The sequence below is a fragment of the Camelus dromedarius genome, chromosome 3 (assembly GCF_036321535.1).
Source record: "Camelus dromedarius isolate mCamDro1 chromosome 3, mCamDro1.pat, whole genome shotgun sequence".
NCBI classification, from domain to species: Eukaryota; Metazoa; Chordata; class Mammalia; order Artiodactyla; family Camelidae; genus Camelus; species Camelus dromedarius.
In genome coordinates, this window is record NC_087438.1 from 54,042,557 (window position 1) to 54,061,981 (window position 19,425).

The window sequence follows — 19,425 nt, forward strand, 5'->3', positions numbered from 1 at the left end:
GAACTGAGAGAGGAAATAGACAAATACAAAACATTCCTCTCTCAGTATTCCATAAAACGTGTATACATATATATGCTTTTTAATAACAGGTTACTACAAGCTATTGAATATAGTTCCCTGTGCTATAGAGTAGGACCTTGTTGTCTATATATTATGTATATAGTAGTTTGTATCTGCCAATCCCAAACTCCCGGTTTACCTCCCCGCTTCTTACCCTGGTAACCAGAAGTTTGTTTTCTCTTGTCTGTGAGTCTTTCTGTTTTGTAAATAAGTTCATTTGTGTCATTTTTAAAGATCCCACATATAAGTGATATCATATGATATTTGTCTTTGTCTGTCTGGCTTACTTCACTTAGTATGGTAATTTCTATGTCCATCCCAGTAGGGGGCATTGGTGTTTCAGTGGTAGAATTCTTGCCTCCCTCCCTCCCCATCCTTATTGCTGAAAATGGCATTATTTCATTCTTTTTATGGCTAAGTACATATGTATATACACTATACAGGGCTTTACAATTTCATTGGGAAATAGAACACATATGAGGGAGCCTCAAAACCCTCAGGAAAAAAAAAAAGAAAAAAGATAAATAATACTGCCATCTGAGAAATGAGAAAAATCTGCACATAATGGAGATTAGCCATCTGGAAGACTAAATTAGAGAACTGCCTGGGATCTAAGACTAAAGCAAAGAACTGTAAGACTGGAATCAGAAGATTCAGAAAAGTAAGCCAAATTAATTGCATTTTACACTTTCTGTAAAAAACCTACGTGAAGAGAGGGCGAATGGTTATCATGGAACCTAGAAAAGGGGGATGGAGAGATCACTTGTGGTGAAAGGGCCTTTCACATCATTGGAGAAAGTCCTACCCAGTTGCTACTAACGTTCAAATCCTCTTGTTTGTTCCTACGGTGGGGATGGGGTTAGACTGAACTTCTTGGTTTGGGTACATACGTTCACTTAACCTAGTGCTGCAATAATGCCCATGCTAGAGGTCAAGAATTAAAGAGGTGCACCATAATTAATCGTGTTTCCAATCTGTAAGCTAAAGCTGTATTTGACAATGAGTAAATCTGGTTTGAGAGTTGCAATTATGGAATTCAGTAAGAAGGATTTAAGAGGTTTTCCTAAAAAATTTGTTTTATGGAACAAAGTTACAGTAGAAATGCAAAACTGGTATTCATTTACTTTTTAACATATCAGATTCCTTACTTTTTGAAAAATGCATTTGACTCATATAGGCTATGTCAGTATTCAGTCTGAAGATTTGGGGAAGAAATGCCATATGTTGGCACCTCCACAAAATCTTTTGTTTGCACAAAACTCAGTTGTAAGTATAAAAGCAGCTCTGAAAATAGAAATTGCTTTAAAATAATGTAGGTGAGATCAAAAAGGAAGGCACTGGGCTCCTGGAATGTAAAAGTTGTGCTGTTGAAGACATGGGCAAACATGCATAGAGTGGATGTAAATAGAGACAGGTAATTTGTGATCACTCTGCAGACATGGCCTGAATTACTTAGAACTCATCAGTACTGATGAGGCACTAACTGCATTCAGGTGCACTTCAATCAGCCCTAGATTATACCATTAAAATTAATGAAGTACTAGAAGACTTTAATGAGTAGAAGAGGGTTGGTTTTCAAGTCTTTTATGCATTTTATTCACATGAAAACAATTTGGTTGACAGTGCAATCACATCTCTCTCTGGTAGACAGGTAAAAAGTTTGGGTTATTAAAGGTTTTAAGTAACACATTATATTCCACACACTCCCTGGCGCATCTAATCCTCTCCAGCATTCACTTAAGTGGCCTATTGGTTTAGTTTAATTAAAGCAGAGGTTGATTTATCTGTCTTCTGCTATCCTTTTTTTTTTTTAAATAGAAACTAAATAATCATTCTCAGATTCCAAAATTTTTTGTTATACAGCTGAGATGTCATTTTCCCCTCTTAAGCTTCTAGCACTTTTATAAGCCAACAAGGCCCCTATTTTTTTAATCTTTTCTAGGAATGTATTTATCATGAGTGGAAGGTGGGGAGTCCAGACACCTCCAAACAGGTGTTTTCTCACAGGATTTCCTATGAGATTCAGCGGAATGTGAAATTGGGAAAGAAAGAGGAATATTTGCCAAGTATCAATGCTTATCTCAATATTAGCCTGGCAAATAACAGAATGAAATATTAGGCAACCACGGGAAAGTGACATGGCCACATCTCTGCAGGAAAGGGAGCAGACATTTTAAATCCTGGATACAGTTGTGACAAATTTGTTAGTCAAGCTGTCTATATCTTAGTTTTCCCTAGGTGTAAATGAGTATTACTGTTCATGAGTATTAGTGTATCCTGAGTATTACCATTCTTAACCATTTGGGAAGCTTTAGAGTATAAGGTGCTTACTAATAGTGGCTATAAATATTTAAAAAATTATTTGTGAGGGGAGGGTATAGCTCACTGGTAGATCATGTGCTTAGCATGCATACGATGGGGTCCTAGGTTCAATCCTCAGTACCTTCATTAAAAAATCAATAAAATTTTAAAAAATTTTAATGCTTTGTGCACCACAAATAGCACTTTTACAATTGAAACTGATGACTGATTTTGTGATAAGATAGGCAAATTATACACGGATAACATCCTGCTTCTTAAATTTAAGAAAAGCTTCTTAAATAGTAAATAAAGATGTAAAACGTAAGCTTCACGAGAATTAAGGTGAAAATACTACTCATAAAAAGGTCAAATAAAATTTTTCTATTTTTTAAACTGTGGTAAAACACACATAAAATTGACCATTTTAAAGTGTGCAATTCAGTGGCACTAAGCACACACTTACACTGCTGTGTAATCACCACTATCCTAAATATATTTTTAAAAACAAACACCCAATACAGGAAAAGCAGCAACACCTATAGATTGAAGACTGTTGTGGGAGGGCAGTTTCCCTCTCTCTCCCTTCTTAGTTCTTTCATCTGGTACCAACTTGAAAAGGCACAAAGTAAGAGCTGTGAGTTTGCTTTATTCAGGGATTTTTACTCAAGATTATAGCCCAAGAGACAGCCTCTCAGTAGCCCAGAGGAACTGCTCTGAAAAGGTAGGGGAAGAAGCATACACACACACACACACACACACACACACACACACACACACACGTGTGTGTGTGTATATATATATGATTTTTGGCTAGGGAACCTGTGCAGTTAATCATATATCTTGGTAAAAGATTACTGCTAGTCACAAAGAAGAGATATCTCAAGCTGATTTTAGTGTTTTTCTATCTATGGGAAGGTGCAAGTATCTGGGTTCATTAAAATTCTTCCTGAGCTATACATCTGACTGTATAAGGGGCTTGCTTGTCCAAAGTACAGAGCATCCTGTTATCTTAATTTCCTCTGTCTGAGCCCCAGACTGGTTCTTCCTGTTATCATCTTAATTTCTTCTCAGAGAGCACTGTCGGTCAGCGACTGCACCAGGTTACAGCTTAATCCTTGCAGAATCGGGTGGTGAACAAAAACACTCTTTGTTCTTCTTTGTTTACACTGGCAATTAAAATTACATAGGGCAGATTAATAGGAGAAAATGAAATTTATTGCATATGCATGGGAAAATCCTCATAAATATGAAGAATTCCCAAGACCGTAAGGCAAGATGAGGAATATATATTATTCTAGACTGAGGAGAACTAGGTAGGGGTCTGGGACTTCAAAGGGAAGTAAGGTAACGCACAGGACGATAAAAAGAGTTATTGTTTGGTAAATAAATGTTTGCTGGGCCATCCAAAGATGATGGGCCACAGAGAGGACCTTAATCAAATGGGCCTCGCTGGGTTCCTTCCTGTCTGCCACACCTACCTCATACTTACTTACTATAGTTGCTATATATGTTGATAACTCCTTCCTGGGACAGGGCCTCCTATCTCAATTCTTTTAGGTAGTAAGGGGGATGTTCAAAGCTTCTTCCTGAGTCCTCTGGACCTTGCTTGTTTTCAGCTGAGAATAATCAGCATACCAGAGTGGCACATCTTGGGGCAGCCTGCCCTGAACCCTGTCACTGTACGTTTGGATCAGGTCTTTAAAGAAGTCCCTCTGCCTGGTTTGCTCTCCTGCTGCAAGACACAGTTTAGATACCTAAAGCAACACCATTTAGCCAGTGTTCTATTTGAACACTTGCTAGTGATTTCCATATTGAGCTGCCTTGGGCACACCTGGGCACAACTCCACATTTGCCTCCTTCATTTACTCCTTGGGGTATTACTGGCATATCTCCCTGTCCCCTCCACTAGATTACAGATCTCTGGGGCTCTGCATGGTGCCCAATTCATCTTCATAGAGCTCAGCATCATATACTCACAACTTCCAGGATAAATACAAACATGATTTTATAAATTCTCCTGGTCCATAAACATTTCTTAAAGTATTTGTGAGACCTCTTTTCCCATGATCATTTATTTGCTATGTCATACTTTTTGGAGGGCTAGTTATTTGCTCCTATGTGGTCCTCTTAAATTATTACTTTTTAACCAGAGACTTACAGATAGATTATTTCTTATAGTAGTTACTAAATCTGTTCTAAATATTTTGGCCACTTGGTTATAATCACTTTGTTCTTTTATAAGTATTAGCTTAAACTCATGCATATGTGCAAGTGTGTGAATGTGGGCCTTATTTACACGAAGCATTTCAACTTATTGGAGAGGGTGGTTAGAGATTTTCTTTATTGACTCCTCCATATCACCATTCTAATCCCTCTTTCCAGTTATCTACAACACATTCTATTGTGAAGTTTTCCAGAAATCTCCCAGAAAGAATGAATTTATCTGTAATATGTACTATCAGTGTTAATCCCTTCATTTATCACCTTGTTAGTGGTTTACGAGTCCACGTCTTACCCTCACAGGCTGTTGGCTGTGTAAAAGCAAGGACTGTCATTTCTATAGATCTAGTCTTTAATGGGGAATTGGCAAATGATGGATATCAAAAAAGCTTTTTCCTCACCTAATCTATTTTACAGAATTCCATTTGTAACTACAGACTTCCCCCTGTTCCCTTGGAAGGGACAATCTAAGTCCCATACCAGGTAGCGTTTCCTCAGACATAAGTATGAGGGGTGGAAGTACTCATTTCAGAGAGGAGAGCTTGCAAATCTTACCACTGACTTGTAATTTAGATCTAAGTGTTCATTTGAAGCACTTGACACTCTAACCGCTAAAATGCATAATTAGGAACTCGAACTTGAGAGACACACCGGAAGACGGTGGAATGAGAGTCAGAAGGCCACATCATTGTCGTGATTAATTGCTATTCTTTCTCATCTTTAAGCAAAGAACATGAAAAAGATTCAAGCTTTTTCAGGGGAGAACACAAACTTCATATTATTTCTATTCCTTATGGCCTGGCAACCTCAAGAAACTTCCACTAGTGGGTTTCCCCTGCTTGTTAGACACTTCACATACCATTTTCTTTCACTTTTGAAATAAAGCAGAACTGCTTGTAACTTTGTTACTGAGTGAGGAAACCAAGAATCAAATGAAAAAATAAAAACATAGGGCCATCTCCATGTGCGTGTCAGGTAATAAAACTGTCGCTAGCAGTGTGTCCTATGGCAATCGCTTCACTTCTCTGATACTTCATTTATTGACCTGTAAAACAATATTTTTAAAGGTATATATTTCTATGAATCTAGATATAATTGGAAATTCTCATGTGCTGTCTCAAAACTTCCATGGATTAAAAAACTTTTTAATAATGAGTTTAAAGGCAATGCATGCTCATTAAGGAACATTTATAAAATAATATTTAAAGAAGAAAGAAGGAACTCATAATTCTGTTATCCATGGGCCTTATTGTAAGGGCTTTAAATCAGCTAAAAAAAAAAAATCACAAGATTTTTAAGAAAGAAGCTGTTAGAATGTCACTGATCTGGCTCTCATTTTCAATTTCAACAATAGGATCACCAATTCTTTCACTCTCTCTCCTGTTCTAGTTTTCTGTATATTCTAATGATGTTCAATAAGTGTCCAGAGGGTTCCGAGCCCTGCATTTGGTACATTTTTTTTACATCTAACCTTCTTCTCTAGATCTACTTTATGGGATCTACTGTATGATCTAAAAAACTATGTATAGTTCTTCATTGCTTAAGTTCTAAAGGATAAAATGCAAACATTTTGATTTGGCATTTTTAAAAAAGTTTAATTTAGTAATAGCTGGCCCCAGCCCTCCTTTCTAGATTCACTAAACTCCATCTCAGCTTACTCTGCTGTAATGCACAGGAACTATACTCAATTTCTTGTAGTGAGCTGTAGTGGAAAAGAATGTGAAAAAAATACACATGTATGTATATGTATAACTGAATTGCTCTGCTGTACACCTGAAACTAACATTGTAAACAGACTACACTTCAATAAAAAATAAGAATTTTTAAAAAATAAAATAAAATGTACCGCCTCTGCAGAAAATTACATTAATATGATTTAAAACAGTATCTGGCAATGGTCAGCTTCTTAAACTGGGCAGTGTTTACATGAACATGTGCTTTATAATTAATTCATATGTTTTATGTCCTTTTCTGTATGCATAATACACTTCACAATTTTCTAAAAATGAGGTACTTCATCCTTTTATAACCAAAACTCTAGCTCCTAACTTAACACTTGCCCTGTGGATTATATTGTTATAAAAATAACACATTTACACTTTCAATAATATGTGAATGAAAAATGTAATCAACAGATAACCCCTTGAATTGTAAAAGTGAACACATTCTAAACAAAAGCCTCACATGGGCAAGGATAACTTAGTAAAGTCTATTTCAAAGTAGGGTGGAGCAGACAAAACAATCTCCTGCAGTATTTCAACATAGTGGAGCACACACCTTTGGTCTGAGATCATGGTTCAAATCCTTACTCTGCTTCTTACTAAGTGTGTGACCTTGGGTAAGTTACTTCAGCTCTCTGGGCTTGTTTCTTCATTATAAAATGGAGAAAATAGTTCCTACCTCTTGTCAGGATTCTGGGTAGAATCTGGGTAGGTAATGAACGTAAAGCATTAAGCACACAGTTCTAATAGGTTCAATGGAAGTTAGTTGTTATTAGTAGTAATAATTGCTTTTGAATCCCAAAGGAGTTCTATGGCTGGTTTACTCAACTACTAATTTTTATTTGACACACTTCCGCAAAAACAAATTGAGATCATGTTCCTTCACTTCCGGGAATGAACAACCTTCTGCAGATCATGCACAATACTAAAGACAAGTTTTAGTTGAATGCACCCTCTAGTGGTATACATTATGTGCAAGTACCTGGCATCTAAGAAAGAAAACCTCTTCATGAAATGTCAGATTATAGGTTGGCACTTAGAACCTGCAGCCAACTAGTTAAGAACATTATGGTATGAGGAGCACTATCATACCTCTTTTAGGAAACTCCCTCTCTTCAAGAGCTGGGGGATTAAAAAAAAAATCTTTTAAAACTTTCCCCACCATAAGACCTAGTGTATTTATGATATTTACCATACTAAATTCCAGTATTCCTATAGCATTGACTTTAATCTCTCTTCTTAAAATGGAGCCATTTTCCACCTTGTTTTAACAAGCATTGCAAAATATATATTCTTCATTTAGTTAACAAAACATATTGAGCACCAACTATATACCAGGCAATGAAGATACAATAAACAACATATTACACAATTCACTGTGCAATTACAAATTTGAAAAGTGCCATAAGGAATTATAGACTGCTGTGAGTGCATACTAGCAATTGGTCTAGTCTGGGGAAGAGGGGCTTTGGAAAGCTTACTTGGAAATAAAATATTAAAAGCCTTGAAGGGTGAGTAGAAATTAACTGGAAGAAGAAAAGGAGTACCATACAAAGAGAATAGCATATACAAAGGCCTAGAGATAGTAAGATGCATGTGTTATTTGAGAAACTGAGGAAAGACTCCTCTGCATGGAGCTCAAAGAAGAGAGGGAGATTGTGCATGGTGACGCTAGCGAAGTAAGCAGTGACTTAACACCTTGTTTGAGTAAGTTTGAACTTCATCCTAAGAACCATGGGAAACTGTGGGAGGGTTTAAAGCAGAGCAACAATTCGATTTACATTTCAAAAGTTCGCTTTGCTAAAGCAGGGAAAATGGATTTGAGGGAGTAGAGCAAGAATGGATGTCCAGACCAGCTGCCAGTAATCCAGGTGTGACATAATTAAAGTTGGAACAAAGAAGGTAGTCGTAGCGAAAAGTGGACAGATATTTAAGAGGTGAAATGAATCAAGCAAGATGATGGGGATGGGCACAGTTGTCCTGGTGAGCTTGGATGCCAAATTTTCCACCATGCACAACTGCTGGTGGTAGCGTTTGGGGGGCGCGGGGGGAGGGGCACTGTTGAGACGAGTTGCTTAAGAGACTAGGGTTTCCCTCTAAAAGAGAGAAAATCTTTGGTTCCACAATGTATTCGAATTGAATGCTTAACTAGCATTGGGCAGGACAGTGGGGCACCGCCCTCCACCCAACAGAGCCGCGAATATCCTTTTTAGATTTCTATCACGGTGATCCACTCCCACTGCGCTAACAGTTTTACTTTATGTCTTCTTGGAAAGACGTAACTCCCTCCCGACGCCAGTTTCAACAAATTTTTGTTACATTTCTCGAAGTCCAGTTCAAAGATCAACTTCTCGAGGAAGCCTTCCGGGCCTCTCCCACCCCACGGATCCGCCCACTGTGCTGTGTGTTCAATAGCACGGATTTGGCACTCTTCACCTTCGCGCCTCCGCCGTCCAGCGCAGTGCCCTTCAAACACTGGGCACCCCACATGCACTAAAGTCAGTCACTGTTACCGGCGCAGGGAGGGACCGTACCGCCCGTCAGCTGCACATGCGCCCTTCAGCCTCGGGCCCGCCGGAAATGACGCGCTCTCAGGGAAGATGTGCTTCCGCTCCCGAGTGCGGACGCCGCCTCAGGGGGCGGGCTTCTCTGGCTTGCTAACTCCGCCGCACTGGAGGATTCGTGCGTGGTAAGAAGTTGTGCGCGTGGCAGGCGAGTGGTAGGGTCTCTTCTTCAGTTCCCTGTGACCCGGGGGGAGGGCGGAAGGAGGGCGGAGGGAAAGGCAGCTACATTCCCGAGGGTGCCCAGTGCCAGGTGGGGCTGGAGCGCCCGGCTCCGCGGCTGGCCCGAGGGCTCCGGCGTGGGGACCGGCCTCAGCAGGAGGGGGCTATCGCTTGGGCTGGCAGGTCCGGCCTCACTGCGGCCCGTCGGGCGAAGGGTCCCGGCCGAGCCTGTACTCAGAGCTTCCTACGTCCCATGTACTCAGGGGAAGGAGAATTCACTTCCTCTTGAACAGCCCCGGTCCCCACTGTGACAGTCACAGGTCCTGCAGCGACGAGTGTGCGCGCGTGATGTGAAGTGGCGTGCCGCGTCTCACACCTGTTCCCTGGCTCCTCAGCTTGTGTTGAAGGATGTTTTGGCAGGAGCTGAGGATTTTACACTGGTTGTTGCACGGAATGCTGCCTTAAAAGGGAGGCGGCTTACTAATTGAAAACAATTTGAAACAACTGGGCTGGAAGTAGTTTACACTCTAATTCCTAGGAGAAGACCTAGTATCATCCCGTAATTGCACACGCTTTTATATATTTTACTTGTCAATCTGCCAGAAAGAGTTGTAATGACAAGCTTCACCTCCACGTACAGGGTTTGTGCATACTTACTTGCTATGCAAAGGCAGACTAAGGAAGATTGGAAGAAAGTAGACCTGGGACTTAGAGATAGGAAAGTAAATGGCTGAGAAAACTGCAGAATTTGGAAAGAGTAACTTCATTCACTATTACTATGTGATTTAAATTTTGGGAATAATTTGGTTTCTTAATGAATTGTTTTTCACTTTGAAGCAAGTATTTATATCCGTGGTTGTGGTATTGTTTGTTTTTTACTGGAGTGGTCACGTCTCTGGTAAGGGCTAGATTTACATTACAGGCATATCTATGCAACATATTATAGGATTAAATATAGATATCTAAGTGAAGTAAGAACTGTTTTAAATAATTAAAACTTTAACACATGACGCATGTGTGTGATATAGCATGTATTTTTTTTTCTTTTAAATGAAAGCTAACTGGCCATTCTTGTCTTAGAGATTGATAAGGTACCTCTGATGAAGCCATGACCAGGTGGGCACGAGTTACTACCACACATAACAAAAGACCCTTTCCTGCAACATCATGGGAGGACATGAAGAAGGGGTCCTTTGAGGGGAAAAGCCAAAACCTACCAAAGAGTGAACAACTTAAAGCCAACAGGCTGTGCCTTAAAAATGATGTGCCCCAAGCAAAACACAAAAGGAATAAGAAGAAAAAGGAATACTTAAATGAAGATGTGAATGGATTCATGGAATACCTAAGACAAAACTCACAGATGGTTAACAATGAGGAGATGATAGCAACAGACAGTCAGGAAGTAAGGGAAGAAATTGCAATTGCTTTAAAGAAAGATAATCGTCGGGAAGGAAGAAGATTAAAAAGACAAGCAGCAAAGAAATATGCAATGGTAAGATTATCACTTCTACCAAAATGTTACTTTATATGGCTAGAAACTTATTCATTCACTCATACACGTGTTTTAGCAGACTGATTACTGTTATATACTGGATTTATAAGGCAACTTTTTGAGGGCTAGTAATAACACTTGGACTATTTTTTTAGCACCTCCTATATGCTGAGCACTTGAGGTGCTGATTAATTATCACAACATTAAAAAAATGGTGGCATTCTCATGGGTAGAAAACATTGATGTACAGATAGGTTAAGTATCTTGCTGAAAGTCACTTAGTAGCAGAGGTGCAATTCAAACCCAGGAAAAGGTGTTAATATTTGACTAGTTAGAATAGTGGCTGGCACTATATGAGTATATGTGTTATTAAATACATATCAACCTTAGTGGGCTGCTAGATCTGTGCAGTCCAACCAAAAAAAGAAAAAAAATTTAAACACAGAGTCTGACTTCAAAACCTATATTCTCACCCCTTCCAACAGCCCTTTTTCAAACAGCCATTTTAAAAAAAGATGAAGTAAAGGAGAAGGCTAAGTACAACTGGTTAAATATGTGTGGTGTCTGTTAGTTGGAAAGGGTGTTATCTTTATTCATGAAAAAATGAGGCACAGGAAGGAGATCTGGTAAGAATCACACTGGTTAGTAACAGAGCAGAGTAATAGAGTTAAAATTCCTTGAGACTCTCCCTAGTCATTGCTCAGTCCCTCCTTATGTCCACTCAGAGGAATGCTGGGAGCTGCAGGTTTATTTCTGTGGTGCCTAGCCCTAGATTTTAAACTGTCAGACTCAGGAAATGAAATTTTTAGTATAATTCCTCTAATTGAATTTACCAAGTCTTCTAGCAGGATACTACATAAGAGTCAGAATTTGTTGCCATTTTACACTTTTTAAAAAAAAATTAGGATTAGTAAATGTAGAGCCCCGTTTGCACCAATGCAGGCTTGAAATGTGACAGCCTTCATAAATGTGTCTTCTATTTGCAGGATTCTATGCAGTATCATTTTTAAAGATGATACTGATGAAATATTCCTAGAAAAGATAATCATTTCTATTTGTATCAAGATAGTTTTGCTTGAATTATACAATTATTTTAAAATATTTTAAAGTCATGTTAGTATAACTTAAAGATAATTTCATTGTCATGGGCAGTGTGGTGAATTGCATACTTTTGGAAAAAGTTTAATGTGACATTTTAAGAGAAGTTTTATGTTTGTAATTAAAAGGAGAAAGACTTCTTTTTTTTTTTTTTTAAAGAAATGCTTTATGTTAAAGCATATACTTTAAATAGTATATGGCTTCTTGTGACCTACCTTCAACTTGTTTTCTTGTTATTTTTTTATTACCTCACACTAAGCATCAGTTCTTCATTGTTAATAAGTTGATTAAGGTATAGAAATTTACCAGTCTGCTCTCCACAGTCCTGTCTACATTAAATTTAAGGATCACTCAAGAAATTTTATTCGGTAAAAATTAGGCTTTAAAGATTAAAAACCTAATCAGTGAACTGTCAGGTTACTAGAGACCACCTTGACTTCACCTAGAAACTAAGACTTCTTAATCGTGGTAATCCAGTTTTTAGCAGTAGCTTTTCCTGCAGTTCTAGAATAAATGCATTTTCTTTGTTTGGACCAGCTCATTCTAAATGTAAAAGTTGATGAAGAATAAAGGGACTCATTCTTTTCCAATATGTTATTAAACAGAAAAAAAAAAGTGAGGGTATAGTTGCAAAATATTGTTTTATTTTGCCTGTTGAATTTGCATTTTTCAGAAACGTGTTCTTATTTTGGAAAAAAAAAGTAAATGATGAGCTATTTGTTATCCAAGAAATATATATATTTTTTTCAGTTTAAATAAAATAGTTTAAATATCTACCATCTTTGATTGTGACTGATATTCTCATTCATTGCAGTAAAAATTATCCTCCAAATTGCTAAGTAAGTATGTAAAGCAACCAAACCATTGTTCAGTGTTGTGTTGGAGCCAGATAATTCGGCTTAGAATTATACCTTTAAAATGAGAATATATACTAAAAATGAAACCTCTGCCTATTTACGAATATTAAAGATATAAAAACTATAAGATGTACTTTCTGGTATAAAATATATCTTATGATTTGAATTATAATTTAAATGGAATAATTTGACCCAAATTCATTTAATTATATGAACTTTAAAAGTGAAAGTATTAATTTTGAGTGGTAATTTTTATGGTCGTTGTCTGTCTGCTTCAGAAAACTCAGTTTTTCCGGTGTGGACATCCCCATTAGTGAAACAAATGTCCTTTTTTGCTTAATTTATTTAAGCAACTACCTCCTACAAAGACATTTATAACTTTGTGTCTGAGACTGATAGATTTATGTATTGAAGGCTTTCAAAAGCACTGAGATCCTCTGATGGAAAAGACATTTTTATGGTTTAGGAACTTTTTTCTACAGATAAAGTATGGAGATTTCAAAAAACGAGCTAGATAACTTTAAAATGAGAAATGTTTTAAAGATATTTTTGATGAGTAAGATTAATAAAGCCAGAGTAGTTTTACAGTGTGGAAACTCACATTTTGTTTTCCCAGGTATGTTTCCATTGTAGAAAACCTGGCCATGGGATTGCAGATTGCCCAGCTGCTCTTGAGAGTCAAGAAATGGGCACTGGAATATGTTATCGGTGTGGATCCACAGAGCATGAAATAACCAAGTGCAAGGCTAAAGTAGACCCAGCTCTTGGTATGTTTTTTTTCTCAGTTTTTTATTTGGTTAATGGAGAAAGTGGCCAATAAGTAGGCAACTAGGTTTTTTTTTTTTTTTTTTCTGTTGACAGGGTTTGTTATGACTGTGCCACTTAATATTTTGAAATCAAATGAGAGTCAGCTTTAAATTATGTAAAAACGAATATGTTTTCTTCTCAGAGTATTTTAAAATAATATGAATTACATGACGTGTAATATATATAACCAACTTACCAGGAACTGTTGATTGTTACAGGTGAATTTCCCTTTGCAAAATGTTTCGTTTGTGGAGAAATGGGACATCTGTCCAGATCTTGTCCTGATAATCCCAAAGGACTCTACGCTGATGGTGAGTACTGTTGCTCATGTATGTCAAAAGTGGAAAGTCATCATGCAGTTGTGATTTAATGTACACTTAGCCACTTCTTAAATAAATTCTTGAATAAGTGGCAAAATCTTGAGAATTTCTTTTTATCAAGCACTGTTTATGTTCTAGACTTTTTATGTAATGTGACTTGATATATTAATATATCAAATAGGAAAAAACTGACATGTACATTTCAAACTATGTGCTTACTTCAGCATAATTTGTGAGAGTATGTTATAAATATCTGCTTTTAAACATAACAGAAACAAAGGGATTATTTCTCAAACTAATGTAAGATTTAGAAAAATAGTGTTATAAATTTAATCTCAGCCTAGCATACCATTTTGGGTAGAAGGGTTGATACACACTGTTCACATTTGTAAGTAATTTTTGTTTGTGAAGTTTTTCTTATTTGATTGTCTGGTATGGGATCACGTAACTTTCTTATCTTTGGCTTAGCTGATGTCTTAAGGTCCCCACAATAAAGCCTATGATGTCTAAAGCTTTAAGGAGAATATTGTCTTCTGTTAATGTGATGCTGGTACCATCATGTTCTAGACACTTACTGTGTCATGTTCTGGGTTCCCTTGCAGAAGGTCAGTGAAAAAGCATAGCTTTGGAGTTGGACCATTTATTATAGACCTAGCACTGCCACTCACTAACTGTGGGACTGTAGCCAAGTTATTTAACTTCTCTCATCTCAGTTTCCTCACCTGTAAAATGGAAATGAGAAAACTGTATTTCACTGATTCTATAATGCACTTTTCCTCCACATTTTTATATCTCTAAACTTAGTATATCTTACTATTGGTGAGTGCCACATAATTGGCAGGGTTTTTTTTTCTTCCCCAGAGAGGTATGTAAAATAATGATAAATCTTATAATCAGTGCTATCTTAGATTTGACGAATTATGGTATTTTACCTTGAAGAGTTACGGAGGATTAAAACATACTATTAAGTGTCTCTGCTATTTCACTGTGGCATCTATAACAGCAAAGAGTCCTGGACCTGGAAAAGGCTCAAAAGTGCCTTTCAATTTTGAACTTAAGAAACAGGTTATGTAATATGACTAGGGAACAAAGGTGGCTTTGTACGGTCAACCAGAATGACTAGATATAAAAAAGTATAGGAGGGGGAGTAGACCACATAGAATTGAGAATTCATCCAGGCTTATGTCCTATAGGGTCATTTTTTCTGAGTAAATCACATAACATTATGAGGAAGATTATGATATGCTAGACCATTAAGCAATAGTGTTTGACTATTCAGTGAAAGACTGATTTTAGAAACCATATGTGTTATAATTCACAATCCTGGAATGTTGCTTAAAGTAGGCAAATAGGCATTTTTATGAGTTAGGATACCTGGCAGATAGAAGGCACTGAAACAAAAGTTAATTTCATTCCTTTTGTAACTACTCACCCCCATCTGACTTGTACAGCAGAGCAGTGGTTCCTAACCTTTTTCGAGGTCATTAATTATTGGAGAATCTGACAAAAACTATGGACATTCTCAAAAAATGCATTTGCACACAAATTTTGCAGAGTTCACAAGCCCCTGCGTATCTAACCCTGGTTAAAATCCAAGCTTCTTGCATGGCTCTTGGACATTCCAGAGGACAGGTACCTTTCATCATTCCTCACTTCTCTTTCTCACTTCTCCCCTTAAGACCAGGTGCAAGAAAAGGTGGGTAGGCACAGATTAATGCTCTCTGAGGTCAGGAGAAATGGAGAATGGGCTTATTAATAGGAATGGTGGCACCTACCTGGCTCCAGCTACTTTACAACTGACAAGGTTATGAAGACCAAATAAGATATAAAAGTGCTTTAAGACATTAAAAACCCTATGTAAGTCTGAGAGGTTTTCAATGACTTTGTTCTTTTTTGTAGGTGGTGGCTGCAGACTTTGTGGCTCTGTGGAACATTTTAAGAAAGATTGCCCTGAAAGTCAGAATTCAGGTGCGTTCTCTGGGCCTCCATTTAGAAGGGGTGAGATTAGTGTTCCTCTGTGTTTTTGCTGAATTTTGATATTAATATCTCATTGAGGTACAACTGATTTTAAGGCTGCCTGGTTTCTTACTGCAGTGATGACTTCATTATTTCTGTATCAGTAGTAGACACAGAAGTGAGTATCAGCTGCTGTTCTCAGGTGTGAAAAAAAAAAGGGACCAGTAAACCCCAGAGGACCCTGATTTTATAAAGCATTTTATTCATAAGTATTTATATTAGCTAATTAATGTACTTAATAATAGAGCTAATTCAGTATTGATTCACTAAAATGAGAAATATGAAAATAACTTTCAGTATTCATATGATTGTATATCCTCATGTATGCTCTAAAACCTCTGAAGGATTCAGAATTAGTTGCAAAAACTGGCAAAAATATTAAAATTGTATTATTTACACAGCGTGTGGCCAGTTATATTTTATTCCTAATGAAATACTACCCTTAGTCATCAAAAACTTCATAACTGTTCACAAAATCTAAGGCAAACTTTTGGGAAGTGTGGAGATAATTATTACATTAGTTTACCTAGATTAGAGTGATGATAGTCGTGTGTGAAAAAAACCAAGACAGTAGAATAGCCCAGTAGTACTTCTTAGGGAAAAAGCACATTTCTTTTACATCAGATAGTCATAGTACCACACAAATAAATCTGCTCATTCTTACTTCCTACTCCTACCACTTGAATTTGAAAGCTTGTTCTTGCTTACAGTCTTGTCTAGAAGAAGTCAGTCTATACTACACTGTAGGCAGTGAGATTGAAATGATGAAGTGGAATTTTAATTCTCCCTCCTGGGAGGATTGCCACTTCCCAAATGACAAGACTGACAAGCAGATGTTTTATAATTTCACAGGTGGAATCTTGTGCATTTAAAACTGATGCTTCATAAGTCTTGCTGTTTACAGACTGTTGGAATTCATTGACTCTATAATGGTGAACTCTGGAAAGGAATGAAAGAGCTTTTTCATCAATTTGTGCATTGCAAAGCAGTTGCTGCATTTCCCTAATTGGGACAAGAAATTGCCTGTGGTACTCTGAAATCAAGGATTATAATCAATTACAGAATTGCTCGCTTTCCTTTAGTGATGGAGCCTTCTCTCTTTGTGATTATTCATGTCAAAACTAGTTCTTTTGCTAAACCAATACCAATCTAGGTGGATGTATTTGATGACTTTTTCTTACATTCTGGCTTTTCTGTTTCTTTACAGATCGAATGGTCACAGTTGGTCGCTGGGCAAAGGGAATGAGTGCAGATTATGAAGAAATTTTGGATGTGCCTAAACCACAGAAACCCAAAACAAAGATACCTAAAGTTGTTAATTTTTGATAATGATGAGTACTGTCTTTAGTTACTGCCTCATTTTTAAGCATTCTGAACTAGACTTAGTTCACAAGATAGAGCTGGACTCCGCCTTGGAGTCCTGTATTGTAGATATCAGTATAATCTGGGTGTGGTCAAACTGTTTCCTGGGTTCTGTCTATCAAGGGGTACTTCCACCATTGTTTGGAGAAAATCCAAAGGAAAAAAAAAAGTGTTAAGATGTTTAAATTGGATTCTCTAAAAGAATATATTACTAAAAGATAGAACTTAGGTGTAATTAATTGGTTATAAACCTGATTGTAACAATTATCTTTTTCTTAAAAATATAATTATGCACTAATATGAACCATCCCTAAATATAGGGTAACTACTTTGCATTTGGAAATGAATTTTTCGTTATATTGTTTTCTTGGTTCAAACTACCGATTTATTATTATATTAGAAATTTATTTATAATTGCCTCCCCATATCTGTATTTTTAGAATATTTAATAAAAACTCATTTGCTATTTACTTTTCTGAATACCTAATTTTGGATTGAATAAGCCATTGTCCATTAATGTCCATGTGACAGTCCCTTTGGAAACGCAATCTTTTATGAGTCCTAGACAAGGTAAATTTTGGTTAATTTTCATTTTAGTTTTGACATAAAGTATTACAAATTATTGAGGTTAAAATAGAAGAGTACCTCAGCTTAACAGCAGCTCTTTCTTTGCCCCTGATTTTCAAGGGAAAAATTCTAGCCAAAATTCATTTTGGGATATTTAACCAGAATGATGATGGCACATAACAGAGTATGTGAAACTTAATAGCATTTTGTTCGCCTGTTTTAGATGAGTCAGGGTGAGATGCAGGTATCATCATAATAGAGTTAGAACACTAATCAGAGATCCATTAGCTTCTTTGTTTGATTTGATGAATACATGCATACCTAATACATATATTTTGCAAGGCTTAAGGCTCCCAATGTACTGTATAATGGAATGACTGTTGGATTGTGTGTTTTATTTGAAATTTTACCTGATTGGATACATTTGTAATGAAAGGAAACAGCTGTGATTAATTACTGATATTTCAAAAGCAAAATATTTACCAAATAAGAAAAGGAATACTTTTCTCTGTTTTAATGTCTATGCAACTCAACAGTTCTAGTCTTAATAGGAGCTGTTCTTTTATTTTCAGTGACAGAGGAAAACATGACAGAATATGGCTTAGCATCCCAGAGCTTAAGGAAATGAGTGCCATTTGAGAGGAGTTGTACAAGTCATGCAGCTGGAGAAGGACAGCAAGGCTGCCCTGGTCATTAAGTCTGAACACACCCAGATTTATTTCATCTGTCCTAGTAGGAGTAGCAGGCTCTGGAAAGTTGAAAACCTGTCAGCTGCAAGTTAAGTCTCACGTTTTTTATGTAGGCTTCAATGCAGAGATAATAGTGTCCATCTTGTCTTCCTTGGGTTACTTAGTTTACATTTTAATGATCTATAAAGTAGACGGTGAAATCATTAGAAATAAATTGCAGGTGCTGAATGTAACATTGGAAAAGCGTATGGACGCTTTGTCAAAGAAACTCAACAGAGACAAAAATTCTGACATTCTGAGAGACTATTGCTTGAAAGGAATGACAGGCGTTAGTTATTTTCTTAACTAAGAATGCTAATAGAGGAAGGTAAACATTTATTCATTGTGTATTTTCCAAGCACCTGCTGCATTCCTGGTACTCTTTCAGGCACTTGAGATGGTGGCAGTGAATAAGACAAACAAGGCCACGTACATTCTAATAGGGCTGAAAAATGGAGAGGAGACTTAGGGAAAAAAATGCACATCAGAATGTCTGTAAAAATCATAACAGGGATATTTCATTAGATTTTATAAATACCTCATTGAATCCCCTAAGACTTAGTCATTAGCACTCTTTTCTTCCTTTAGTCCTTTAGAAATGTCATCTTACAAGCTTGTCTTTCACTTTTCTATGACTGATTCCTAAATCCACATCTAGCCCTAAAGTCTCTGGTTTCAGTTCTGTTTTCTCACCTGCCTGCTGGACATTCTTACTTGTATGTTCCGCTAACACCTCAAACTCATAGTAGCTTTAAATCTCATCACTTCTCCTGAGAAAAAAAGGACTAATTTTCTTTCTTATCTCCGTTTTTTCCACTACTATTATATTCCATGCTTACAGGCTTGAGTCTCAAGTTGCTCTTTCTTGACATTCCCCTCTGTACACCCCGAGAGTCAACCCTCTCTTATTTCTGTCAGGTGTCTGTCCACTTAATAGAGAGTCTTTTCTGAACAGCCTTACAGGAAATAGCTCTTTCCTCATCCCAATAACTTTTCATTCTCTTACTCTAAATTTTCTCCGTAATTTATGTCTAACACTACTTATCCCCTTTCCACCAGATTATAGGTTACATGAGGGCAGGAATTTTGAGTCTTGCTCATTAGTATATCCTGTGAACATACTAAATGGTGAAATACACCAATGGGTGGACTC

General features: G+C 37.1%; 1 protein-coding gene across 3 annotated transcripts; it reads left to right on the top strand.

Annotated features, from left to right (window-relative positions):
• The first annotated feature begins 8,901 nt into the window (after positions 1-8,901).
• Positions 8,902-17,447, top strand: ZCCHC9 (zinc finger CCHC-type containing 9). Of its 3 annotated transcripts, none has more exons than XM_010975052.3 (6): positions 8,902-8,991; positions 10,106-10,517; positions 13,089-13,239; positions 13,498-13,590; positions 15,499-15,567; positions 16,823-17,447. In XM_010975052.3, exons 2-6 carry the CDS (start codon positions 10,134-10,136, stop codon positions 16,939-16,941), a joined length of 816 nt encoding a protein of 271 aa, XP_010973354.1. In that variant the 5' UTR covers positions 8,902-8,991; positions 10,106-10,133; the 3' UTR covers positions 16,942-17,447. The 3 variants fall into 3 exon arrangements, with proteins under 3 accessions (XP_010973354.1, XP_010973355.1, XP_010973356.1); XM_010975053.3 differs by having other exon boundaries at positions 8,904-9,021; XM_010975054.3 differs by having other exon boundaries at positions 8,904-9,014.
• Positions 17,448-19,425: the final 1,978 nt, after the last annotated feature.